Below are 27,430 nucleotides of genomic sequence, written 5' to 3'. Positions count from 1 at the left end.
TATTTATTTAAACATAAAATTAACATGAAAATATACTTTTCTTTATTTTATATTTATATTTAAGCATGGCTATGCATATATATATATATTTCTTTTTGAAAGAATTTTAAATTTATTCAACAGAAAAAAAACATTTGTACAGAGATTATTCTGCAGCCTTAATACAAAAAGAGAAACAAAAAAACTTCTATTCTCTATTTAGTTTCTTCCAAACCAAGTCTCCATAGTCTTCTTATGTTTATCTCATGCTCTTCTTCTCAAAGATGTGATTTGATTGCGAATTTGCTTATCCAATCTCACAATCAGATAAGCAGTTGGGTGTGAAGCTTCCCCTACTCTTCTCACATTTCTCTCATGTCATAGCTCATAGATTACTGCCTGAAAACAATACCTCACCTGAAATGTCTCATTCCTTCCACGTAAACCTTCAGTCACTACTCTGATCATTCTCCCCCATTGATAGATACTCCCCTGCCCCATCAGGTCTTTGACAGTCTCCTTCCAGACTTCTTTAGAGTATACACAATCAAAGAAGATATGATCTCTGGTTTCAGCTACAGATTTGCACAGCCAGCAAGTAGGATCAGCTTGAGAGTTCCATTTAAGAATTCTATCACCTGTTGCTAACCTATCAAGAACAGCTAACCAGGTGATAAAAGAAAACTTTGGCGTGGCTCCCTTAAACCAAATCCCCTTGCACCAAGAGACTTTTGGTGATTGAGTTCTCGTGAGATTCCAAGTGTGAGATGTAATGAAATCTGGTCTGAAATCTCCATTCTCCCTCTTCCAGAGACAGACATCATCCATCTGATTCAAACCTTGGTTTCTTAGAGACACCATCTCTTGATCTATCAACTGAAGAGCATGAACTCTATGCCTCTTTTTATTCATTGGCGGCTATGCATATATTTAAATTACAATCTTGAATATATTTTTATCTAGTTCTTCTGGGTAAAAATATAATAAATCAAATTGCACAAATTTAAGAGGAAATTTTGTTAGAAATAAAAATTGTATAATTGTCAGAAAGTTAAATTAAATAGTACTTCAAAATTTTGAAATATTTAATATTTGTCATCAAATTTCTTTAATAATAAAAAAGTTTACAGTTGTCAAAAAATAAAATTAATATGTAATTTTTTCAATACTTTGTACAATATTTATATTTATTTTATTTTGATATTATTTTAATTTTTTATATCACAATTAGCTTTAAGCTATATTATTGTTCTTGGTAAGACATGTCATGTTTTCCTTTAAAAATGGTTTTAAAATCTTCTAAACAGTGTTTAACTTTGTTCTCATATTTTTTTTATTTACCCTAGCTACCGGAGCTTGCTTGATCCCTTATACTTATGAGTGATATGAATTTCATTTCTGACTCGAAACTAAGTTACATCTCTAACATGTAACCTTCGTTCGACTATGACTTTTAACTTTCTAATATCTATTAAATTAAACATTATAATTTTTTTAGTTCATTCACCATGTGCAAGCGGTTACCATCTAGTTCTATAAGTGTAAAATAATGTTAACTAACTGTTTATGATTCAATTGAAAATAATATTGAATGTTTACTAAGTGCAAACTTGTTTTTCGCTTATTATATTTCTCGGAATATTACATTTTGGGGGGAAATGATTTAAATTTTTTAGAATAGAATACATGCAAAATAAGATAAAATTATGAAAAAAAATATAAGACAAAAATTATAATCATATTTGAGTAGACTTCTAGGGAAGCATGCTTAAAAGTTAAGGTTATTAGACTTCATTTACAGTATACTCAATCCAAAAAAATTATATCTAAAAATATATATACATTAAAAACAAGAAAATAACTACAAATCTAAAAACTATAGAAAATATAATTTGTAAGAAAGTAGTAGTAAAATATAGACATGGATTTTGAATATATAGCTTTATTTAAATATAAATACAAAAACACATTATAGATGTAAATCTTACCTTTTTGGGAGGAGAGGATAAACACCATGGAAGAAAATACCTGCAAAATAAAAATGAAATTATGAAAAAAGTAAGACAAGTAATTAAAGTCATATTTTTTTGTAGATTTCTAAGGAAGCATGCTTAAAATTTTAAGCTGATAACTTCAAAATCTACTTAAAATTTTAAGCCAGTAGACTTCATTTCAAGTCTACTAGCTTAAGAAGACTTCATTAGAAGTCTACTATATCATATAATTTTCAGATCTGAAACAAATTTGTGCATTTGAAAATGTGAAAAAAATATTTTAAAATGTGAAAATAGTTTTAAATCTGCAAAAACTTAAAAACATAATTTATAAAATAAAGTACTAGCAAAGTAAATGCCCATTTAAATTTTATAGATCTAAAACTTATATTTTTAGAGAAAAAGATGATAACCATGAATAAACTTACAAACACGAGATAATATTGTGAGAAAGACATGATGAAAATTAACAAACTATACAAAAGTTTATCTTCATATTCAAAGAATTTAGAGAGAAATAAGAGAGTTTTAGAGAGAAGGAAGCGAGTTTTAGAGAGAAAGAAGAGAGTTTTTAAAAACTTGTGCAACCATTTTAGAGAGAAGAAGTTGTGTAAATTTTATTTATATATAGAGACGAAAACTGTAACTAGGTTAAATTTACGACAGTGTAAACTTTATTGTAAGTCTACTAAGTAGACTTCTTTGTCGGTCTGCACGAATAAGGTTTGGTTTAAATTGGATTAGGTTAGAATTTAGGTGGTTAAATCCGGTTAGGTTAAATTTGATGAGAGTAGACTTTTTGTTACTCTACATATATTATTATTTTCCTATTTCCTTGATTGTTTTCGTAATTTATATATGAATTACTAAATTTCTTTTTTAATAGTTATAATATATAATTTCACATTTTTATTCATACAGAACTTAGTTTAATTTAAAAATAATGATTTTTTTGTAAACACTAATACAAGTAGACTGAATTGTAAGTCTGTGAAACCCTAAACCACAAAACTCAAACCTTAAATGTTAGTTTGATAATCAAAATAGTCTCAATTACTGTATCATTTACAAAATATAAACTGCTAAACACTAATACGCAAATTTAAATTAATAAAACAAAAAAGGTTGTCAATCGAAATCTAACTTTAAGAATCTAACCTTTAAAGATATAACATGTTAGAATATTTTGTTACTAAACCACAAACTTGTCAAACACATGATACTATATCAACATATATTTTTTTAAATTGTTAAATTATATACAATTTTAGTCTATAAATTTCATATTAATCTTAACATTGATGCTTAATTGATAATTTCACAAAAATCATTTTTATATATTTTTAAAATTAATTAATTTGAACAAACCATGATGTAGACTACCGAATAAGTTTACATAGTAGACTGTAAAGAAGATCTACAAATATGTAGACTTTCTTTATTACGTGTAGACTTACGAATGACATAACTGTAAAATAATATTCTGTTTTTTTATTTGTTCATAAGAGCTAAATAGTAGTTTTAATACTTTTTTAAATTGGTTTTGCATTTGATTGAATATGAGATTTACTTTTGAGGTTGTAATCAATATTTGAGTTGGTTTTAGCAAATCTCTCTTCAACCTTTTTGGTGCTAAATTTTAAGTGATCGTGATAATCGAATATCCAAATAACGAAAAGGAAGTTCAAATCTCTAAAAACTAGGTGATAATTGGCTCCCTACACGGAATGAATTTAGATAACAATAATTTTGTTTGCTGATTATAATACACGACATTGGTCTCTGATGTCAAAAACCGGCCAACTTCTATATTGATGATAGATTCACGTCAAATTGCATATATGACTATCTCTATTATTAAAATAGAAGTACATATATAAATTAACCCTTAGTTTTCAGTGTTATTTACAATAGTATGCCACTGAAGTAATTAAATGAACCATTAAATGAACCTATATTTAAGGAATTATTGTTTTTTTCTATTTATTAAACAGTTTCCCAAATCAATTTAACTTAATTTCGTATTTAATATATTTCCTAAAATAAATTAGCTGATTTTTAGGAATATTCATATTTAAAATTTATTTTAACAATATTAAAATTGGATAAATTCAAGTTAAATTCAACATTAAACAATATTTTGAATATTCCCAAAATATATGATTAACTTACCATTAATTATTTTGAATAATAAAATCTATATATGCTAAGATTTTAAATATTTTAAACAAGATGAAATATTTGTAACTCAATATTATTTTAATATAATTAAATCTCACCTAGGATTATATATTTTTCAAGAATTTTTAAATTATATGTTTAACTATTTTGGTTGCTATTAATTATTTTCAACAAAAAAATTAATACTGAAATTTAAATATATTTGAATTATTTGTAAATCAATGTTTAATGTTTATTAACATATATATTTTTTCTAATGTATCTAAATCTTACCATATTATCCATATTTGATCAAAATATTTAAATTCTTTTTACATTTGAAAAATAATTTCATGTTACAAGAAATATTATTCAAACTATCAATAGGTCAATATTAATTTTTCAAAAGTTTAATAACAAGCACAGGATACTATTTTTACAGCACATAAACTATTCGACTTTTGTGTTTATAAAAATTTAGAAATATGTAAATTTTTTTAAAAAAATAAACTGATAAACAATTAAATAATATTTATTTATATAATAATAAAAATAAATACCCGTCCGGCCGGACGGGTCCAGCTCTAGTTTACACTTAAAATCATAACATGACACATAGGTGTGTTAAGGTGAAGTGGTTTCGCTGGTTCAACTATTCAATCATCTGATCACTTAGTCTTAAACTGTATGGATCCATTGGTGTGGCCACATTGCTAGACTTCAAAGTGTGAGAGCCAAATAGCTCATTTTGTTATTTAGACTATTCATAGTCATTCCGCTGAATTATACTAAGCAAAAAGAGATTTGTATAAATTACACTATGAAGTCGAAGGAAGGGGAAGACGAATTCGATGTGTGGTATGGGTAGTTCATAAAAGAACGTGGTTGCAAAGAATAATTCACGACTTATATGAATTGCTTTGAGGAAGCGGAGAATAAGAAGATCTCTGAAGAAGAGCAATTAAGTAGCTGCGCGATGTAGCAAGCTGAGGTTTACTTGAATGAGAGTATTTAGGTAAAAAAATAACGCTTCTCATCGTCTTTGATGCAAATATTGACATTGATCTGGAGTTTCTTTGCTTTGAATGAATTCAAAGGCCAGCTGTGGCTCTCTGTAATTTTCTGGTTACACATGAAATCTCAATTCTAGTTCGCATGTTTTTGAAAAGATATGATTGGTGTAACAAATTCTTTTTCAACTAATCTTGTTCGAGATGTGAATAGTCGCAAACTAGGACCATATATAGTCGCTTCAAATTTGGTACCAAGTTGAATAAAAAGAATCATACAACTGAAATGGAGAGTTTGGAGAATATATTTTCTCTACATGGTATACCACTAGAGATCGAACCTTTTGTTTATATGCATTTGATACAAAAAAAAATGAAGACAAAAAAGATAAGACAGCGTAAACAGTAAGATAGATAAAGAGTATATATTCACCAACTTCTGAAACTACTAATCGTCTTTATCTTCATCTTCATCGTAGTTGAACGGTAGTGGAACCGACTTGAAGGCTCGGTATTTCCCGACATTGTTCAAATGCTCGTTCTCTAATCTGTAAACCAAGAACAAAAAAGCACACATAGAGTTACTAACTGAATATTAATGGAACAAAACATATTTTGGAATCATTGATATTGAGAGCTTAGAGGGATCTTTCTCACCTGAAGAAATTCCATATACCACGACGAATGATCTCAAGACTAGCAACAACGGTAACCATTGTCTGTCTGTGCATGAAGGAGAAGTTGAAATCCAGAATCGTTTGGATCCATGCAAATCTCAGCAGGACATTTAAAATCTGAGATACATGTTCCAAACATCAGTTTCTGCAAAACGTGTTTTAATGGAATCAATATTTTTGTTGGTTTTGAGACTCACCATGGCGATGAAGTATACTTTCTTTTGGGGAACGAGGAGCTTATCCCGAAGCCAGCGGTTTTTGGATGTCCGGTTTAGAAGACCCCAATCATGGATAAAGTCCCAGTAAGTACTGAATATTGCAGCTGCAGCTGAAGAGATAGCTGCTAAAACCCTCCAAGCGATTTGACCTTTCTGGATGCTGTAAGCAGTTCTCAAGCAAACCGCCACTATAGTCAAGAAGTACTTGAGTCCATTCCACCCTTGCTCCGGGTTTTTCTCCTCAAACAGACGTCTCAGACACTGCATTTTGAGTACATGTTTAGATATTTAATGAATGGTAGATATTTTTCTTTTGGAGAATAGAAGCTAATGTACCTGAAGAAGGCGAGAGGCGTAAGGGATGACAGCAACAATGAATAAGAAAGTGTTGTACACACTAGATTTGTTACAAGTGTTCTGTCTGTGCTTGAAGTCTCCCCAACCATAGTAACAAATGTAGAACTCGATGCTTCGAAGAGCTTGAACCTGGCTAGTTAACTGATCTCCCAAGAAGAAATCAGGCAGTGTTACCTTGTAAAGAGGAGCAGCGAGGCAATGAAACAGACAAGTGAGGAAGAAAAAGCGGCTCGAGCGGTAAAAGAAGTTGAATGGCAGGACTAGAACCACAAACAAAGCCTACAAAAAAAAAGTGGAAAACAAACATCACAATAGAGTTATTACTATGCCATTTCTTTAATGTCTGATTTTGATTACTTACAAGAAGTAGGAAAAGAGGAAGAAGTTCGGTGAATGTCTTATAGTCTTTGGTTTTGGGATTAGCCTCCATGTCAAGATTTGCAAGAACACAAAGCAACGCAAAGACGCCAATGCTGAAACCCACAAGCAGGACTTGTCTATAACCAAGTTCGGTTCCTTGCTTGAACCCAAATATGAAGGAATAGTTTACTTTGTATCGTCTCCAGTAGTATATATTAGCAGCATACATTATTATGTGCAGCACGATAAAACCGAAGAAGCTGCAAGTAACAGCAGAGAAAACAACATATAAGCAAACATCATTCCAACTCGATATAAATACTTGGCCAAGTTTGCTAAGCTTCTAACCTATAAAGAGGGAACATAGTATTCATGTATTGCTTCTGGCCTTCCTCCTGCAAGAGATTTCGGGTGCGAATGATAGCTGCAAGAGCTACTATAAGAGAGAAAACGCATCCTGCCGAGAAACCTAAAACCAATATCCTCATAATAAGAACCACAAAGTTTCAACTTTCAAAACCAATTGATGTGCAAGTTTCTGATTCTACCAGTGGAGAATGTAAGTCTGTGTCTCTCTCGTTTTGCTTTAGGCCGTAAAATGTTCATTCCTTTGGTTCGATTAGCATTTGCAAAATGCTTTATGAATGTAGCTTCAACACGCTCCATGAGTCGAACAACCTAATTCATAACAGAGGATCCAGAGAAGATAAAATGTAAAAACAGAGGATTTGACAAGGTTTTTTCTTTCACCAGCTGATGGTTCAAAATCTCATAAAACTCTTACTTCATCAGAGCTTCCAAGGTATGAACTATCAACAACTTTCATGTAAGGCTTGGTTGCATCCCTCGAAGTAATCTATAACACACACATTTCAGTCTTATAAGTACATATAACTCCTTAACAAAATAAGCCTCCAAATAAAAGTCTAAAAATCTTACCTTATCATACTTCTTCAATACCTTAGAGAACGCCAATACATTCAAAAAGCTGCACATACATGATTCAAAACCCATCAATGATTAAAAAAAAAAAATAATAATAATAATACAAAAACTCCTTATCATATTAAACTCATACGTACCTGTAGCTCTTGAGAAGCCTAAGCTTCTGATAAAACACGATGAAAGCGACCCTCAGTTTCTCCTCGACTTTCGTCAGGTTCTCTCTGCTGAATTTCAAATCGGTCTGCTTCGGTACCTGGAGAACCCTTTTGATGGTGGAACGAGGCGTCTCTTTGGTGTTGTTGATCGTCACTCGATCTAGTATATCTAACGGAGCCGGTCTCACCGCTCTCATCCTGGTCGTGTTCACGTCACTAGCTCCCGTAGACACCGAGGCTACAATTTCAGCTTGCGCTTCTTCTTCTTCATCATCTTCTAATTGACCAGCTTTGCTCGACCCTCCTTCCTGTATTGCCTCCATGTGAGCTTGACTTCGAACTTTCACTACAAATTTGAACGTCGGTTTGGTAAGTTGGCGGCACAATCACAATTCGATTTGAATAAACCGAAATTTTTGTTCAAATCAGTTTTTAATCCGGTTTGGTACATTAAAGTGCGTAATGATTTGAATGCAACGTGGACCGGCGGCACATACCTAACTTTAAAAATATTTATGAAAATTAAGTGGTGAAAGCATTATATTTTTTTATCTATGAATATAACAAGACAGGCCTATTACATAAAATATAGCATGGCGAGAAATGGAATTTTAGTTTTGAAACTCACAAGTGAAATATATTATTTAACTAACAAAAGATCAAATATCAAAAACAAAAACTACTTTGTTTATTATTTAAACCGGGGGGAATTGAATCAATTAATAATCCGGTTCTCCAACCATGAGTCAATTTGAACGAAACTAAAAGTCCGGTTTTGGAACTGTCAGAGTCGATTTAAACCGGACATAAAAAGCGGGACCAACTTTAAACTCCTGTTGATTGCTGTCAGAAAGTCAGTGAGTTAGGTGGAAAGGTAGATAAGAAGTGGATTGCTTACTGGATTTAGCTCCGGCGGGAGTCGAAGCCGAGATAGCAGCTGCGGAAGTAGCGATGTCTGAAGCCAAGCGAGTGATCTCAACCCCTCGTTCATCCCATCCCCACCCTTGTGGATTCTCTACTTTAACACGAAACGCGATCAAAGCGTCCATCTGTTTGTTAAGCACCGCCGCTTCTTTCAACACTTCATCAACTTTCTCTTTGTAAAACTTATTCACTTTGTTGAACTCGTCGTCTAGTCTCCTGAAAAACACTAGCTCGTACTCTCCTCCTTCTTCAGCAGCCATCAGAAACGTCGTCTCGTAACCGCGATCCCCGGTGTTGTTCACCAGAATCGGGGCCGACGTTGTCGTCGTCCCCGTTAGCTGTATCCCTTCCTCCACGTCGTGATGATTACCGTGTCGTTGTCTTCCAGGGGTTGAGACTAAACCGCTAAACGCCCTGTAGAGGGTCATCTTCCGGTTTAATCCTCCCCCATGATGATTCTTGGCGCCACCACGGGTAGGTGCATTGTTGGTTCTGAGTTTGAACCGGATGATTTCTTTGAGAAGGGTTTTGAGAAAGTCGTAGTCCATGTAAGCTTGTTGCCACTCTGGTACCATCTGAGACGAAAACTCCTTCCCGAACTTCATTTTGGTTCTTGTTTTGAATCTATCTTAGATTTTTTTTTTTTTGTTGAATCTAGATTTTAGGTTTCTCTGATGAGGACTGAGGAGCAGACGAATCGTGTATGTATATATATACACCTAACACTGGAGAGAGATATATCTTTGTTATGATTTTTTTTTACATTTGTATAAGGTTTATGATTAAAGAGGTTTATTTTAAATAAAATGACTCAACTTTATAGCCTGTTGATCATATTTGTTGAATTCTTTTGAACGTGTATTCAATGAGGGCAACTAGACCGCGTGGTGGGCACTGATCTGTTCATGTATAGAATTTCTAACCCAATTTTATAATATGTAATAATCAATCAGTCATCAAATATTGTCTTTATAACACAACAAACTATTTTTATTCCTTTTCTCTAAGCACTTAGCTTTTAAATAAATAAAAAACTAAAGAACGTTCATTTGTCATCCATCCCTAAAAGAGGTATCCGGAAGAAATTACAAATTATGGTAAACCGGAAGAAACAAAAGGTCCTTAGGTTACATGATCTGGAAACAGACAACATACAGCAAACGAGTATTCACAGCAAACAAGAAGCCAACAAAAATAATTTTGGAATTTTATTTGATCATCACTATGGTTTGTACATTTAAGTTTTTTTTTTTTGCTAATTTTTTTTTTTAAGAAGGCAACCGAACATTTTGTTTTACTAGCTCTTACGATAGATTTGTATCATTGTACTTTGGTTTAGAAACCACATGCATTGATCTAATTGTTGTAACACAAAAGTAGCTGAAAATGTTCTGACATGTTCCATTTTAACTAATCCGTTAGTCATTATCCTCTGGCACGAGAGTTTTTTTTTTTATATTCGTGTTGGACGACCCACTTTTTTAAAAAAGTAGTGGACGACCCTAATTGATTGCATTGTAGGCTTGTAGACTTGTAGCAAAATGTGTTTTTAATAACTATAGTAAAACAAAATGTTCGGTATCTACTCTTCCTGAAAACTTGAATTTATGTCTAGATGCTGTAAAAGAGTAGCTGAAAAAGGTCTGCCATATTCGATTTTAATAAATCCATTAAACAGTGTCGTCTGTTTTTTATATTAGAGTGGACGACCATAGTCGCATTGTATCGAGAGTCGAGACCTATAGTATAGTATATGGCGGCTGAAGGTTGATGGTATTGTTGTCATTTCAGGTCAGCGAACCAAATTGAATAAGTACTTGATGAAAATGATTACATGCAAATATGAAATAATTAATCGTAGAACTATATTTCATTCTTTTATATATCGTAATCAACGTTTTTTTTTTGAACTTTATCGTAATCAACGTTGCATGGGTCTATTCAACGTAAAAGGATTGACACGTTTCAGCAAAAGAAAAAAGGATTGACAAGTTATTCTTTTTTTTTTCCGTCAGATAATATTAATTCGAAAGAGGAATACATGATTTGATACATAAGCTAATTCACAGCAACAAGAGCCCATGGACAGGCAACTAAATCCCACACAGGGGAGGCTTTAGCCACACCAATACAATTCCACAACTAACTTAAGAAAAATTCAATAGCACTTACAATGAACCTAGCACACCAAACTTGCAGCAAACCAACAACTCAAGATGCTTATGAACGCGAGTTATCGTTGTCGCTCATGACAACGGCACACAGAACGATAACCTCAACCTCTAACGGCACCACACTGAGAGCACTCATCTCCTCACTAACGAATCCAGACTTTATAACCCGGCAAGATCGAACCATTCTAGGGTCACACTTCTTCCGGATATGGCAGCGACGCACTCTATGCGACCACACTACGCCTAGATAAAAGCCTTCCACACAACACTCCATTCTCATAAGAACTGGAGAAAACGAGGTCAATCCCACCAAAACAAATCGACGGAAAAGCGTTCACAAAAGCATCACCCGAAATAAAATTACAAGTTTGGGAACCGTTGACCATTGATAGAGCCACAGATTTTCAATTAGATGAGGATAAAACACCAAGACTAATCCACTACACCAAACTCCACGAAATAAAGGAAAGGATTTAGATAAGGAAAGCTTGAAAAGAACCCGCAAAACGATGAAGGGTTAGAGCTAGATCTGGATCGAACATGTGTAGCCAAAACCAAGCCACAGCCATAACTGCATATACCACCTTCAGAAACGACATCAGCATACAATGGACCCATGGAAGGAGCAACAAACCACTCCAAGCCGCAGGTTCTCAAGCTTCCCAACCACCAAATCTTCACCAAAATAGAAAACGAAAAAATGCAGAACAAAGACAAAGAGAATCAACGACAGATCTGACCGGCGGTGGCGCTAACGGAACCGCCACGCGCCGGTCACCGGAGCTGCTACTGGTCTTGAAGGTGAAGGAGGCGGAGAGAAACTATCGCAAGGAGAGAGAAACTTTTTGAAAACCCCGATACGCCATTATCTTTACACAAGCATGGATTGACAAGTTATTCATTACGCAGAATTTTTTTTTAAAATATATATAGATATATATTATGTTGATCAAAAAATATATATATATATACTACTCCCTCCGTTTCATAATACTTGATGTTTTACTCTAGTGCACAAAGATTAAGAAAACTATATTTCTTTAATAAAAAATATTTTAAAGATATAATTTTAAAATCAATTAACCAATAACAAAAAAGAGTGTAAAACTTAATTGGTTGAACAGTTTCCAATAAAGTTAAAGTAACCTTAAAATCTCAAAACTTCATCTAATTTGAAACAAAATTATCCTTCTAAAACATCAACTATTATGAAACGGAGGGAATATATTATATCACTTGATCAATTCGGTCAAAGAGGCGTGAATTTGTGATTATACTATAACTGATCGATACAGCACTGGAATATAGCACAGGGTTCGAATGACAATATCTAATATTAACAAAAATATATATACATATTTATAAATTTTAGTTAATATTAACTACAGTGCCCTTTGTAGTTATTGGACCCATAATACTAAATAACTTTTAAGATATTATAGTAAATGTTACAAAAATGGTTAGATGTAAAATCACCACTAATAGTAAGCCGACAAGCTATTAATGTCCATCGACAGCTGTGAATTCTAGTCACGGTGTCTCACATCATCTTATTTATTCGTTTGTCAACACCTTCAATTATATTGATGCATCTATATCTATAAAAGAAAGATGTATCCCACCTGCTGACACCTAGGATTCCACCTAAGAAATTCGAGCTCTGACATCGCGACACCTGTCCATTTACATGAAGCGCATCGTTTCATTTATTCCGTTCGTTAGTGGGCTTCGCATGTTATAATTGGGCTCAGTCTCATATTCGCGTGTTATATAGATTCTCACAGTACGATGCCTTCATCCCACCAGGTCATGTGACATTACATTATATATAAAAACAAAACGACTACATAATATATAAAAACAAAACGACCCCAAAAACTATGTTATAATATAATGAATGCATACAACAGCTACAATAGCTATAATTCACTTACTAAACATTACTCCCTCCGTTTTCTTTTATAAGTCGTTTTAAAATCTTACATATAGATTAAGAAAACCATAAATTTCTTATATTTTCTAAACAAAAACATCATTAATTATTTACATAACCACAAATCAACCAATGGGAAAATAGAAGACATATTATCATTGGTCATACAAGGTTAACTGTTAATAAATTTTACATAAAAAACCGAAAACGTCACATAATTTGGAACAAAAAATTTTCTCTAAAACGAATTATAAAAGAAAACGAAGGGAGTATCATTTAAGTCATATTGTAAAAAATAAAATATCATAAACTTTTTATATTTTATCTTCAATAGTATAAAATTTTAGTTAGTATTTTATAAAAAGGATAAATTAATACTATAATCTGGATAAGATTATAAAAGCATATTAAATTTTATTTTCAATAGTGAATAATAATTAACAAAAATGCATATTAAAATGTAATACTACTAAATGTATCAAACATAAAATTATATATATTTTTTTTTATAATATAGTTAAAATTATATCACAAACTAATACAAAATTTTATTAATAAATATATTATTTGTTATGTGCTTTTGATATTTAATAGTCTGTAATTTTGAATATAACTAATATTTTATTAATATATACATAAAATATAATATTGTTAAAACAAAAATATAAATGTAAATAAATTTTATAAAACATCAAAGTACAAAAATTTAATATCTAAATTTCACAAAATAATTATTTGTTAATCACATATAATAAAAATATAAACATTAATACTAAAATTGAAAATATCAAATAATATAATATTATTTCTGGTGTAGAATTTAGTGTTATTGTTGGAAATGACAAAAAAAATTTTGATACCAAAACACTACACCAAATTTGATATCATTGTTAGAGATTCCCTAAGTGTTTCTATCTTCTGATTTTAGCCGGTCATCTTCAAATATGATATAAATAGTGTTTCTAACTTCTGGTTTTAACCGATCATTTTCAAGAATGACATAAATATCAAAAACAATAACAATTGTTAAAAACAAATAATACTGAAATTTTAAGCACCTCACTCTCCCTATATTAAATACCCCCAATCAAAAGAGCGAAACCCATAAAAATACTAAAAAAACAAAATCTCATATAAATTAGATCGATTTATGAGTGTTATAACAATATACAATCATACACAATACCGAGAATGTCCTCATATTATTTAAGCTTATTTATTTGGGATGTGGTATTGACAAAACTAATCATTTCACATACTTGCACTCACAACCAACTGAAATAGAGATAAGTTTACAATGATTTTATGTTTATATTATCGGAACATCAAATCCCGCGCGTAGCGCGGCCTCGCCCTAGTATCTTATATTTAGAACAATATCGTTTTAAGATGAATGATCTAACGAGGGTATATCATACGATTTGAACGTTACAAATTCGAATTCATCGATCATTAAAATACTTCCATGATTTTACAGAGTACGAATTGAGTAGTGAGTACTAAGTAGTAACCATTTCTATTTCTCCACGGTTTTGTTTATTCTAACTAGTTACATATAGGGCTAATTCTGAAATTTTGGAGGCTGTAAATGAGTCAACAAAAAATTCAATAATTTGGGATCAAATATTCTTTTAACAAATTTGGAAATCTATACTAAAATAAAATTTTCAAAATTTTTGAAGGTTTAAAATGAATGTTTCATCAGATTTGGTTTAGGGCCGACTACGTATATTGAAAGAATAATGGAGGCAATAATTAGTAGTGATCAGCTGATCATTCTAAAACCAAAAAAGGTATTATACTCGGACATGATATATCAGGAATCTTAGTTTCTTAGCATTATTTTATGTATATAGTATATAGCCATCCACTTTGACCATCTCAAAACACTTAACTTTTTTACTACGAAGCATTTCCCCTTATCCAATTACACAATACCAGAATTGTTTTTTTTTAAGAAAGGGCTTCATAATACCATAATACCAAAATCATATATTTCTTATGTTTCATATTAAGTGTTAATAAATTTTTTTGTTACAAAAGAATATCGTCTTAAAATTTTAATGCAATTTTCAACTTAATATCAACTATAAATGCATTAGTTTTATAAATAATTTTATTTATCTCAAATATTATTGGTTGATATATAATTAATAAAAATTAAATATATTTAAATCATTTTTAATTTATATCAAAAATATCAAATCGATATTTTTTATGAAACAAAGAGAATATTAAGTATAAAATATACATTAATTAACAGTAGTATTGGCTGAGAAGAAAAGTAAGAAAATAACCAATTGAAACAATATGAATTTGTTGACCAATCACCCGAAGTATTGTCTGGATCTCTGGCTTTCGTGTTTTTCTTTTCTCAGTCTTGGTTTGGATGAGCGGATTACTTAGTCAATAGTCATCATATGTTACCACGCCAGTGTCGCACGGCAATAAAATTTTCGTTTTTTACTTTCTACTTAGTCTAAGTCAATTATTTTTTTTTATGAAGTTAATATATAATAAGACTCATTGTTTGTTTTGAGAGTGCATTGCTGAGTTAGCATGGGCTATCTTTTTCTTCTTTTTTCCAAAAAAATAAATTTGAGAAGAAGTTTCCCAAAACTATCCTCCTTGTAAAATTCTAAGTCAATTACAATTATTAGAATTAATTAGTAGCTGAAACAAAATTAGTAGCCCAAAAAAAAATTAGTAGCTAAAACAATCACTTTCCCTGACTTTGACCTTTTTGAATTAAGAAGATTTACTCTCTTAATTTTTGTGGTTACTATATATATGTTTAGGGAATTTTAAAAATAAAATTTATTACCAAGCAAAAGACATGTAAAAGTCTAAAACCATGATAGAAAAGCATTTTTTGATAATTTTCTACGATCAAATCAGTAGTAATTGAAAAAAGAACCACAAAATAGCTTTAGACGGCAGAAATAAAACAGAGAAAAGTAGTTAAACTGGTGTAAAAGCTCTACAGTCCGAAATAATAATGAATCTGTCGAATATACTAACTTTATAGAGAATGTCTTTAGATGAAAACAAAAACAAAATATTTTACGGCTAACACTAAAGTAAAATAAAAATGTCTTATTTGTAGTTTATACTTCTCTATGGGTTGGATGTTGAGTCATTAAGGTGTTATCCATGTTGGGTACGTATCACATGGGATAAAACATTCGAGTGTTTTTTCACCATTATATTTTAGCTTGGTGTGTCAATCACCCTACAAGTTCATCATTGTGCTCTGCTGTAGCCTGTAGGTCCATATTGGCAACTAGTTTGACGCTGGAAACTTTGGCAGAAACTTCCTTTACTTTTTCTTTCACCATGTTTCATTGATAAGTCTTCACCTATCATATGTGAAATTAAATTATATTTTACTAGTGAACTTTAGAAGCAACATTTTAATTGATCGCCATAACTGAATATCCAAATAATGGAAAAGCCGAAAAGAAGATGAGTTCTGAAAATACATGCCGCCAGATTGAAAGTATAAATGTGATATAGTACATGTGACATGTTTTTTTTTTAATATCAAGGTCAGAATGTCGAATTTGATCTTCTTTTCTCTTATAGATAACCTCGACTTGCATGCGTGACTTACTCTTTAATTTTGTTCCCTTTTAATAACATCCTCCTATATATTAAAGTCAATTAAATGAAAGTTATTACTCTCTTTTCTTCTTTACAAAAAAAAAAAACATTTTTAGAGGACGAGACATGTATCCGTTCTGATATGATCTTTAACATCTCATTTGACTTGCATGCTCAATCCAATCCATGGAACAACAAAAGTCTCTTTTTTCTTTCTTTTTTATGTCGCAACCTTTTTTTTAGTCGTTTACTGTGAAACAAATGAGAATAAACAATGTTTTAACATAGAATAATAATAATAATAAGCAAACAGAATGTCACTTTCTTGTTTTCAGGAGAAGGATTTTTTTGGGTATTATGAAGTGAATAAGCCCCAATGATGATCTGATGGCAGAGTTTCCTTGATCTTGTCAAGTCTCTTGAGAATCTCCAGAAACGATGGTCTCTGGTTCATGTCTGCGTCCCAGCATTTCACTATTAACCTGAGTAAAACAATGAAACATGGTTATAGGTGGTTATCGGTAGTAGACTAAAAACCAGTGCATAGGGGGAGGACACTTGAATTTTTTTTTGCTTACTCTCTTAAATCAGGTGTGCATCCTTTGGAACGGAAAGTAGGTCTGTGTCCATCTGATACATGTTTGGCCGCTTCATACGGCTCGTAGTTCGCAAATGGTGGCTCTCCTTCTAGCATCTGGACACAATGTTGTAAAATGAAATTAAGGTTTAAGATTTTCTTAACTCTTGGTTCTGTTTTTATTGTAGAGAGAGAGAGACACAGAGATTTTTCTTTTAGTTAAAAGATTGTTAGTGTACCTCGTAAAGTATCATTGCAAAGGAGAAGACGTCCACTTTCTTGTCGTATTTTCTATGCTTGAATACTTCAGGAGCCATATACCGGTCTTTTTTTTTTTTTTTGCACAAAGGAGGAGAAGTTAGAAAGAAAAAAGAGACACACAAGGTTTTGAGACTATAGAACAAGAAACTTACAGCTTCCGGTTTCTCCAGTCATTTTGTAGACATCATGAGAGTTTTGAACCTTTATGAGCTTACTAAGCCCAAAGTCTCCAACTTTCAAGTGGTCTGCACTCGAATTAACCAGAAGAACGTTCCTGACACACACACACATAACAACCAGTTCTCACAAATAGCAAATTTAGAGTAAAACCGATGAGCTATATAATATATAAAGCAAGCTCAGTTACCTCGGTTTAAGATCTCGGTGAATGATAACATTAGGTTCATTGTGAAGATATGTCATTCCTCTGTTAGCAACAATTTTTTTGAAAAATATTAACTCAGGCTATGTATAAGTTTTCACAAATGTTAAAGATTCAAAGTACCTAGCGATGTCCAAGGCAAAGTTAACAGCAGTTGCTGGAGTAAGACCACCCTTTTCCTTGAGGTATTGGTGAAGATCTCCCTGTGAAAGAAGTATATGAATCATTTTAGTTAAACAATGCAGAGATGAAAGCAGATAGTGAAAAAAAAAAAAAGTTACCCCGCGTAAGTATTCAGTGATTAACATAAGGGGCTTTCTCTCGGTAACGGCTCCTAAGAATTGGACTATATTGGGATGGCGAAGCTTAACTAGCAAATCAACCTCATGCCTGAAGTCCTGACTGCATCACCATCAAAGTATGAACACACAAGAATCTAAACGAGAGACTGACTGCTACCACCAAGATAATCAGGAGAAAGAGAGATAAGAACTTACATAACCAGTCTATCATCTGAGAGAGAGGGAAGAATACGTTTGACAGCAACTGGTGTTCCTCTCCAATAGGCTTTCACAATCTCACCAAATGAACCCTATCAGAATATGACCAACATCCAATTAGGTCCATTGCATTGCAACTAAACAAACTCAAAGACTATGGATTACTAAACAGAAACCTTTCCAATCATGGCTGCATTAGAGAAATCCAGCTCAGCAGGTTCGATCTCCCAGTCACATTTCTTTGGAATTGGTGGTTGCACAGGCTTTGGTTCAAAGTGACTCCCGTTTTGACCCTGCGTTAAGACAATTCAATCAGACAAGAATTAAGCAGCTGCTTCACATAGAAATGAAAGCTCCTAAAATTTGCAGTAATAAGAATGAAAGTTTTCTAATTTGAAGCTATAAAGAGATGAGAAGAGATTAGAAAAAACTCACATAAGACAAACCGCCATGAGATTTGAGTAGCTCGATCATTTTCTGCTTCCTAGCTCCTTCTGCATCAGCCAGAGGCTTTCAAACACACACACACACACACAACAAAAGTTTCAGATCAAACCAGGATTAAGTTCCGATTAAAAGAACACACAATAAATAAATAAATAAAAGGCAATACCGTGTTCTTCCACCTGTCCTGAGCGTTGACATCAGCACCAAACTCGATCAGACATTTGACGACTTCGATCCACCCATGAAGAGACGCCACGTGGAGAGGCGTTCGCTTGTCGTAGTCTCTGGCGTGAACCAGAGACGGATCTTCCTCCAGGAGCTTCCGGACCGCAGCCGCGTCGTTCTGGTGCGCGTGCCACAGGATCAGAGACGTCCTGCTCACGCGCGCCTTCTCCTTCTGTTTGTCGTAAGCCGGTGATGGACCGGCGCTCGTCTCGCCGCCGTCTCCAGCCGCCGACGTTTCGGAGCTCATCTCGGTGAGATTATTTTGAGAAAAAAAGGGTTTCGATTTAGATCGGTCGAAAGATGAGACTTCGTTGAGTGATCGATTATTTAGTTTGAGAACGGAGAGGGAGAGATGAGGGAGAGGGAGATGATGATTATGATGATGAAGCTTGCTTCTCTTGTGGTTCTGTTCTCTTGTGTGAACGTAGATCACCTGCCGTTAACTTAGCCGTCAAGTTGGTGACTTTTTCCTCCGTCTATTTTTAGTTGAGTTTACTTTTTACCCTCTCACTCATTCCAAGGGATTACTATGTGAATATTTTTTTTAAAAAAAATAGATTTTTATGAACAATTATTAATTATAACTTGCATCTAGATTTTTTTTTTTTTTTTAATATTTTCCTACAAACTAGTTTACCTTATGAATTTAGTTAGTAAATTGAGTAGAGATAAAATCTGATGTGAATTCTTATGATGTTATGGTCCTTGTGTGTGTGTGTGTAAAGGCTACTAAGTCAACGATCCGAATCACATGGCATCATCACATGACTGCTATAAATACACATGCTTATTATGCCTTCTTTAGCATCTACTTTTGTAACCAAATAAGGTCATTACTTTACATGGTGGAAAACTCATTCATTGCATGTTTGGCCAACTAGCCATGAAAAAATCTTCGCATTTAATAGTTACCCAATTTGGTTAAATAGCCAAACCAAATAAGGTTTTTTGACTTGTTCTTCACTTCTTTCTTCAGTCTTAACTCTCTCTATAATATTTTTAAACCGGTACAAAAACCATCAACCCATAAACCAAACTGTCGTAAACCGGATTGCTACTATGAACTTCAAAAGCCTTTACTGGAGCAACTTCAGGAGAATAATAAGAAAGCACCACAAGCAACATACATCTATATATATACACGATTAGTTACACTTGTTTATACATGTTTTTTTCCCAGATAATTGTAAGTACTATTAAGATGATGTACAAGTTATTTATTGTCCCTCAAGTCCTCAAGAGAACGCTTACGGGATCCCAAATTACGCTCCAACGCCTGTGGTGTGGGTGGTGTTCTTCCACGGCGGAATAGAACCGCCAGAGACCTCGTTTTCCGGCAAAGATCAAAAACCTATTCAGAAAAAAACAAACGCAGACCATTTTAAAATGAATTTTTAAATCTAAATCAACAAACAATGTCTAGAATCATATTTTGATATCTTAATCTTACAGATGAGGCTTCAATCTCAGCCACGCCTTCACACCCTTTTCCTCCACCTTGTAGTAGATCACAGTATCGAACAGCCTCATTCACATCTTCAAAAACCTTTAGTAAAGAGATAGAAAAAACAAAACACAATCAAACTTTCACGGTTTTTCCGTAGGATCTTGGAAGTGATTCGTTGAGAATAGTTACCAGTACTCCATCTCGAATGTCTTCAACAAGCATATCGAATTTAGTTTCGGGTCTAGATTGTTTTTTCTGGTTGCTGATTCTTTTAGAGAACAACAGTCCAAGCTCTTTCTCTACTTCACTGTGATAAAATCAATTGGTGAATGTCATGCAAGCGAGAGGAAACACTAAACTCTAATATTAATTAGCTTGAGTGGAATGAATGAATTTTGGAACCTGTGGGTTGTTCTAGTTTTCATGGTGCAGATCTGGTTTTCTCTCTGTGTTAGTACATAGACCGGCTTTGAGTCTCCTCTCCAAGGGTTAGACTCCAGCACTGGGAGAGAGGAACAAGATCAATTTTAGAAAGTTTAGAAAAACAAGTAATGAATTGCTTGCAATCTTGGAGATGGTGATTCATTTCATAATTGATGAGAAAGTAGAAAAAGCAACAATTTTTTGCTCATCAGAGTTGAGCTGAAAAAGCCTTCATCTCTAACTACATCCTCTATCAATAAGAGATTGAATGTTCACTAAAAACGATTTGGTTCCTCTTAATGAAAACAAGGCACTAAGGATTCAAACTACTAAAACAGAGTAACAAGTAAACAAACTTTCAAAGAACGATTAGAGAGTAATTAACCGTCATAGCTGGTGGAATCAAACGTCTGCTCTAGTTTCCGACGCATGTCGTAAGCACGTGACGAGACTTGCCTCACAAACTCATCGGAAGTCCCAGGGATCGTACCGTCCAAGTTAAGCGCCTTCTCCACTTCCTTGCTTCTTTCCTCTTCATCGCCACCTTGTTTATCTGATCCTCCTCCTCCTCCTCCGCCGCCGCTGGCAGCCGATTTACAGCTCGAGAAGTGTCTTCTTCTCGGAATCGAGATCCGTCTCCCTGCGCTGGAGAAGGTGGAACAACAACGGTGAGAAGGAAGAGGAATCAATACTGATCGTGAGGTTGAAACGGAGATCGTAGTCGTGGTTGTTGGAGGTAGTATTATGGAAGTGGAAATAGCTGCTAGCGACTCCATTGAATCGAATCGAATCAACTTTCTTTCAATTTTCTCGGGAAAATCAGTGGGAGGAGACGTAAACGACTCAACGTGAAGAGACGAAGCAAAAATAAAATTCGTGGAAGCAAAATAAAACAACTTTGCTGCTTCAGCTGATATTTTTTTCCGTTGGTGGGTCCAACAAATGTTTCAAACCCTCTTTTGGAAACAGAGGGTCTCTTACTAACACGGAACAAAAATATAATGGGTGATTAATGGATAACTGGATACAAATCTCTGAATTAGAAACACGTATATATTACAAAAATAAAACGTAAGCGACATTATACAAAAAATAGAGTTCACTTTCACAATTGTTCCAAACAAAGACTTTAGCAACTTCACCTAATGATCGTCATTTATGAAGGTCACACTAACCAGTTATGTCGCTCCAGCTTCAGCAGAACCTAAGCCATTGCTCTCATCATCGCAAGGCTCTGCAGATTCTTGATCAGGGAATAGCTCCAGCCTCATAGATGGAGCGATGTTGTTAACGTGAAGCCATGTTAACTCCCATAAGCTATCTCCACCAAGAGCACTTCTCTGCAAAAGCACTCCTTTCGTCTTCATCACAAGCAATATGTTCTTGAGAAGCTCTGGCACGGTTTCTTGTAGCTTCTCGCTTTTCTTGCCCCTTACTTTCACTTTCATGTATTTCTCCATCCGGGTCAGGACGCCCAGCCATAGCTTGCAGAAGGTTGATAACTGAGATAGCTCTTGGAGTAGCTGAAGAAACACTTTGGAGAGGAGTTTTATTGCCAGAAGCAACGTGCCTTCCATGTTCCGGTAGTCTTTCTGTGACCCTGAAGCGATCTCGAGTAAGTCGTCTAAAACGGTGAAGATTACTTTGTCAAAGCACTGAGACCACATGCTATGGGCTAGATTGATCCCGTCTACTCCGCCCAAACACTTTTGTAATGACTGTAAGGCGTGGTTTCGGACATCCTCTCTCTGGTCTAAACACACTTTTCTTAGTCCTTGAACAAGCCTTAGCCACATTTCCCCGAAATCTTGTGACATCTTCGCAAAATCTTCTTCTCCCATGTTCTCCTTGGCTGAACGAGCCCATTTAGCCAACTGCTCTAATGAATCTCCCATTAGATCGAGGGCGCGGATAGACCGTTCCGATTGTCCCACACGGGATTCAGCAAACTGTCGTGCAGCATCAACACAGAGAACATAATTGGCTGGATACAGGTGAGTTCCTTCCGACATCACAAATGATACGGCATTAAATCCTGCTTCAGAAGCTTCAGGGTGCCTCGCTGTAATGGAGAGTAGCGATGTTATTGTTCTCCATCCCGCCTGAGACCTAATGTGATTAGCATTGGCTTTCACAAGGCGGCTGACTTCATCAGCAATTTTCTCACAATAGGCATCGGCAACACGTGCATCCAGTTTCAGCACAAGCTGAAGAGATCTCAAAAGCTCATCAGCTAGGCTTTCTTTATAAGGAAGTAGTCTCTGGCAGATCCGAAGTAGACCAAATATAGCTTTGTCCACTAAGTTACAGGGCATCACCGTGGACTGAGCAATGGTAGCTATGTGTTCGTAGACGCCTTGCCATAGGAGAACGATCCTGTCTCTGTTGTTAAGAGTGATTGCAATGAGCAATTCCAGGCAGAAAACTGCAGTATCCTCATCCTCTGGAGAATTGTTTCCTTTTTGAGGCCTACCTGCAGCCCAAATGAGAGCACGTGCAAGCTGCAGCAAAGATTCAGCTTGTAGAAACTTGCTTTCGGTAAATATGCTGTCAATGTGACATTTCTGAATTGTTTGAAGTGTTCGTTGATGAGCGGCAAGCTGTTGCTCAGTAGGCTGTGATCTTGGCTCTTCCGTATCAAGTGAAAGAAGCTGACTAAACCTTCCCATCAGCCCGGAAGATCTCCTCGGAGTTCCCATAGCTTGTAGATGAGCTGAAGATAGGGAATTCGCAAGAGGCTTCCCTTGTCCTTGCTCAGATGAAAGTTCTGATTCATCAGCTGCATCAGTGGCTACACGAGCTGGCAGAAGTCCAAGTTTATGCAGCCGTAAGATGCAGTCCAATATGTTCCTCCAGCCCGTACGAATATAATCTCCATATTTGTTTGCAATGGTAAATATAGTGATAGTTGCCATCCTTGCTTTTGGGTCATCACCAAATGCTAGAACCGGTTCATCCGCAGATGATGGATTTAACAGTGTTGTGAATTTGCAGAGAGACACAACCAGATCATCAAGCACATCTTCCAAATGATGGCAAGCAGAAATTTTAGCAATAGCCAAGAATCCATCAATGCATGTCTGGTAAACGTCTTCATGTTCTGCATGGTCAAAAACGACTGAAATGGCAGCAATAGTTGGACCAGACATGATAGCAAACATATCGTGGTCAAGATAAGCCCTTGAATCAGCCAAAATATACGGAGCAGTTTTCTTGGATTTATGCATCAAATCAATCCAACGGCTGGGGGTCATTTCAGGAAAGCCTGAACCTTGTTCTGGAGTAGTCCGGATCTCATTGTTGCAGATGGAGTGATAAAGTTCAGACAAAAATTCTCGAGGAAGATCATTTCCTCCATTGATATGCCTATTGTTGCGAATAAAATCCTCTTCTGTCATCTTTTTCTTTACTTGAACGTTGTGTTGATCAGTGTTGAGCATGATAATAGAGTATGATAACACAAGAGCAGCGTCCTTGTTAGCAAGAATCTCAGGAGACTGCATATAGTATCTTTCAGAGAACGCTTCAAGAACCCTCTGTATTTTCTGAGATTCTCCAGGCAACCTGAAAGTTTCCAAGAAGAGACGGAGTGCAGTATCCAAATTCATGTACTGGAAATCGAAAGTCCCAGCAAACTCATTGAGAACCTGAACACAAAATTCGTCGTGATTCCCAAGAAAATCCCCCACAAGGTTCTTATCAAGCCCAGCAGTATATCTGAAAAAGCAAGCTACGCTCTGGGGATCAAGTTTGTCAGGCAAAAGATGTGTCCCTTGGAGAAACTCTAACCCCTTCTTTGGATCCCTGTTAAAATGATCTGCTCCAATCATTAACCTTCTCTTGATATATTTTCTCCTGCGGACAAATGAAACCCAGTGATTTGGATCACTGTAATCATCACACTTCACCATCCAGAAAGGCGTGTACTCATCAAGATGGACAGGCCCTAAGTCTAAACCAGTCAATCCATTACTTATCCTCTCGGCCATTCCTTGAATAACAGCAATTAAGCCATCCAGCGCAAGAATGTGCATTGCGGACAAAGGACTGTTCACAGGAAATGTGCTCTTGGATATTAGATTAGATAGCTCCTCAAACACGTTGCTGCAAGTTATATCACAATCAAGATTGGCATACATCTCCACCATAAAACTCTTCTGCCTACAGAAGTTCACAAGAGCTTCCATAGCAACCTCTTGCTGCTGATACGAAGGCCCATATTTTCCTTGCGCAAGCCTCAGAATTACACAGGAAAAAAATGCTTCAAGCTGCAGTTTGAGCTCAGTACGTAGATGTTGATACAAATTGAGAACAATGCTGCAAACCATCGAAAGAATAAGGGGGCTCATCGACAAGCCGAATTGCATCAGATTACGAAATAACTCATCTTGAATCAGACTTAACAATCTTGGGTGATGGCGGATGGACGCTCCACCCAATTCAATGGCTGAGTTGATCATGTTCAACGCAAAGAGAGGCACATCTTCATCAAATGATATGGTATTTGCTCGGGCGCCCATCCCAACATGTTCGACCATATTTAACAAAGAGCATAAAAAGTGAAATATTTCCACCATACTAGGAACTCCGTATGGCTCTGTCATTATATGCAAATCGTATGGAGAAGCCGGCTTTCTGCTTCCAGGCCCAGCCGGTCCATCATCCATCAAACTTTGAGCACCAGATGCAAAAGTTGCCACAGAATTTTCAGTATCATACTCGGAATTAGCATTTCCATCCTCCACTGGTTTAGTCACAATGGCATAATTATTGTCTACTCCAGCTTTCTGCAACCATGCAAAACACCATCATTAACGTATATATGAAACAAGAGAAAATGGCATAAAATTCAGCATCCACTGGGAAAATTTCTTTTCCAAGTAGTGATTTTTGACTCGCACTAGGAAAAATATAGTTTTGGCGGAAAACAAGAGTCTAAACAGTTTTGAGTCCTAAAGTAGGTTGCAGACGTAGATTTAATAGAAAATCTATTATTCTCTTTAATTTTTTAGCATCCTGCGAGTTAATGTGTATCCCAAATTGACTTGAAATCAACCAAAAAGTAAATAACAAAAACCAATATCATACCTCTTGGTTGATGTTTTCAGATCTGTTGACAAGTGTAGTTTCCGTCCTGTCAACATCAGGGAGATGGGAGAAGATGCACCTCACAAGTTCATGCATCGTGTGGCGAGCTACACGTTGCAATAACTCACCTTTCATTCCTGATTGGTGGACAACACGAAAACAAGTGTTGAGGACCGTGCATACATGCTGGTTGCTTAGCATAACCGACGCCCTATTTTTCATACATGCCAGAAGAACCTGAAGTATCTTCATCAGCACAACCTCCTCTGATGCAGGATCCGTCACCTCAAAACGGCAGCTTGTCACAGAATCAACTATCAAGTGCATGGCGTCTTCAATGTTTGTAGTATTCTGATCAATCACATTCAGACTCAGGATCTTGTAAACCGACGACAAAGCAATGCTGGTTATCGGTGCTCCGGTTTCATCCGAGCGTATCACATCTAGAAAGGGCTGAAGATAGAGCATGGGACTTATCGTATGCCAGGGTTGGTTCCATGAGAAGAGCTGTTTCCTAAGAGCTTTAAGCGACTGAATCAACGAGTGCTCTAGTTGATCATCACCAGACATGTATCGACCTCCCCATCTTACGTTTCTTCTCATGACCGCCAGAACAGCAGCGATTTCAGTATCGATCATGCATGCTAAAGTGGTTGTATTGCTCGACTCACTACTCTCGAAGTCCTCCTCAGGCTCTTCCTCAATGGCATTGATTCCAGAATGCAACTTAAGGCGACCCATCTAATCTTCTGACAGAGCCCAAGGCACTTCCTTCCTGGCAAATACGCTTCAAAAAAAAAAAAGAAACAAAGTAAGAATTATACTAAAGGTGTTGATATAAACAGATCACAGATTCTTTTTAGATAACTTTAAAATTAATTCAACTGACCAGTGACAGTGTCATGAATCCAAACAATATTTTCGAAACTACTTTTTTTAGTTCTCAAAATCTCATTCAACTACAGAGAAGTTGAAAACAAGTCTCTCATCGCTAAATCTCGGGGGTGTAAGCAGAAGAAACCCTATCAATGCTAATCGAAAACACGAAGAGCACGCTCGATACTTAGACGAAATCCAGTTCAAAACAAAGAGGAGTGGTAACTTCTGACTTCAATTCTAGATTCTAGTGAACAACACGGACATCAATGCACGACGAGGGAACGATACAATCAATAATATTCGAAGAAGAAGCGAGATCTGTAGAGTTTTACTTACTATTTCTGCAGCGATCGAGAGATCTATCGCCGGGCTCTGACGCCGAGAAACAGAAATGGTATTGAGGAAAGCACGATCGGAATAATACAATTCTCGGGGGGAGCAGCGGCCGAGGAATGAGAAGAAAAAGAAGTAAAGTAAAAGATGTAATTTACGGAAACACCCCTGTATAAGGGTCTGTAATTCACTATTGATACTTTAGACCCTCAAATATCTGAAGCTGTTCCCATGACCCTAACGTAAATGGGCTACTATTTAAGTGGGCCTATAGCAGGCTCATAGTTAAATGTTGTATAACCGATTTTGTTCATGTGAGTCTTGATTATTCAACCTAAATGCACGGCTCCTTTTTGGACCGAGCTATATAAATTGCTTT

The 27,430-nt window shown here is 35.2% G+C and overlaps 5 protein-coding genes across 5 annotated transcripts; all 5 read right to left on the bottom strand.

The window, feature by feature from the left end:
• Positions 1-357: 357 nt before the first annotated feature.
• Positions 358-891, bottom strand: LOC108835984 (uncharacterized). Its single transcript, XM_018609198.2, has one exon. It carries the CDS (start codon positions 889-891, stop codon positions 358-360), a length of 534 nt encoding a protein of 177 aa, XP_018464700.1.
• Positions 892-5,377: 4,486 nt separating this feature from the next.
• Positions 5,378-9,505, bottom strand: LOC108808689 (phosphate transporter PHO1 homolog 3). The gene is made up of 11 exons (XM_018580804.2): positions 8,754-9,505; positions 7,838-8,201; positions 7,695-7,743; positions 7,540-7,611; positions 7,304-7,433; positions 7,104-7,224; positions 6,757-7,015; positions 6,375-6,674; positions 6,018-6,299; positions 5,801-5,937; positions 5,378-5,691 (listed from the first exon to the last, which is right to left on the bottom strand). Exons 1-11 carry the CDS (start codon positions 9,382-9,384, stop codon positions 5,592-5,594), a joined length of 2,445 nt encoding a protein of 814 aa, XP_018436306.1. The 5' UTR covers positions 9,385-9,505; the 3' UTR covers positions 5,378-5,591.
• Positions 9,506-16,678: 7,173 nt separating this feature from the next.
• On the bottom strand, positions 16,679-19,286 carry LOC108851823 (serine/threonine-protein kinase VIK). The gene is made up of 11 exons (XM_018625327.2): positions 18,823-19,286; positions 18,645-18,719; positions 18,386-18,502; positions 18,207-18,301; positions 17,991-18,111; positions 17,833-17,912; positions 17,695-17,754; positions 17,480-17,601; positions 17,306-17,391; positions 17,068-17,183; positions 16,679-16,971 (listed from the first exon to the last, which is right to left on the bottom strand). Exons 1-11 carry the CDS (start codon positions 19,126-19,128, stop codon positions 16,845-16,847), a joined length of 1,305 nt encoding a protein of 434 aa, XP_018480829.2. The 5' UTR covers positions 19,129-19,286; the 3' UTR covers positions 16,679-16,844.
• Positions 19,287-19,983: 697 nt separating this feature from the next.
• On the bottom strand, positions 19,984-21,641 carry LOC108841790 (uncharacterized). Its single transcript, XM_018614550.2, has 5 exons — positions 21,137-21,641; positions 20,731-20,830; positions 20,518-20,635; positions 20,332-20,427; positions 19,984-20,232 (listed from the first exon to the last, which is right to left on the bottom strand). Exons 1-5 carry the CDS (start codon positions 21,525-21,527, stop codon positions 20,095-20,097), a joined length of 843 nt encoding a protein of 280 aa, XP_018470052.2. The 5' UTR covers positions 21,528-21,641; the 3' UTR covers positions 19,984-20,094.
• Positions 21,642-21,790: 149 nt separating this feature from the next.
• LOC108808035 (ARF guanine-nucleotide exchange factor GNOM) lies at positions 21,791-27,192 on the bottom strand. Its single transcript, XM_056995856.1, has 3 exons — positions 27,055-27,192; positions 25,840-26,626; positions 21,791-25,538 (listed from the first exon to the last, which is right to left on the bottom strand). Exons 2-3 carry the CDS (start codon positions 26,578-26,580, stop codon positions 21,930-21,932), a joined length of 4,350 nt encoding a protein of 1,449 aa, XP_056851836.1. The 5' UTR covers positions 26,581-26,626; positions 27,055-27,192; the 3' UTR covers positions 21,791-21,929.
• Between the last annotated feature and the right edge of the window lie 238 nt (positions 27,193-27,430).

This window comes from Raphanus sativus, unplaced genomic scaffold (assembly GCF_000801105.2).
Source record: "Raphanus sativus cultivar WK10039 unplaced genomic scaffold, ASM80110v3 Scaffold0063, whole genome shotgun sequence".
NCBI lineage: Eukaryota > Viridiplantae > Streptophyta > Magnoliopsida > Brassicales > Brassicaceae > Raphanus > Raphanus sativus.
The sequence above is the reverse complement of the archived record's forward strand: the minus strand, read 5'-3'. Positions and strand labels throughout refer to the sequence as shown.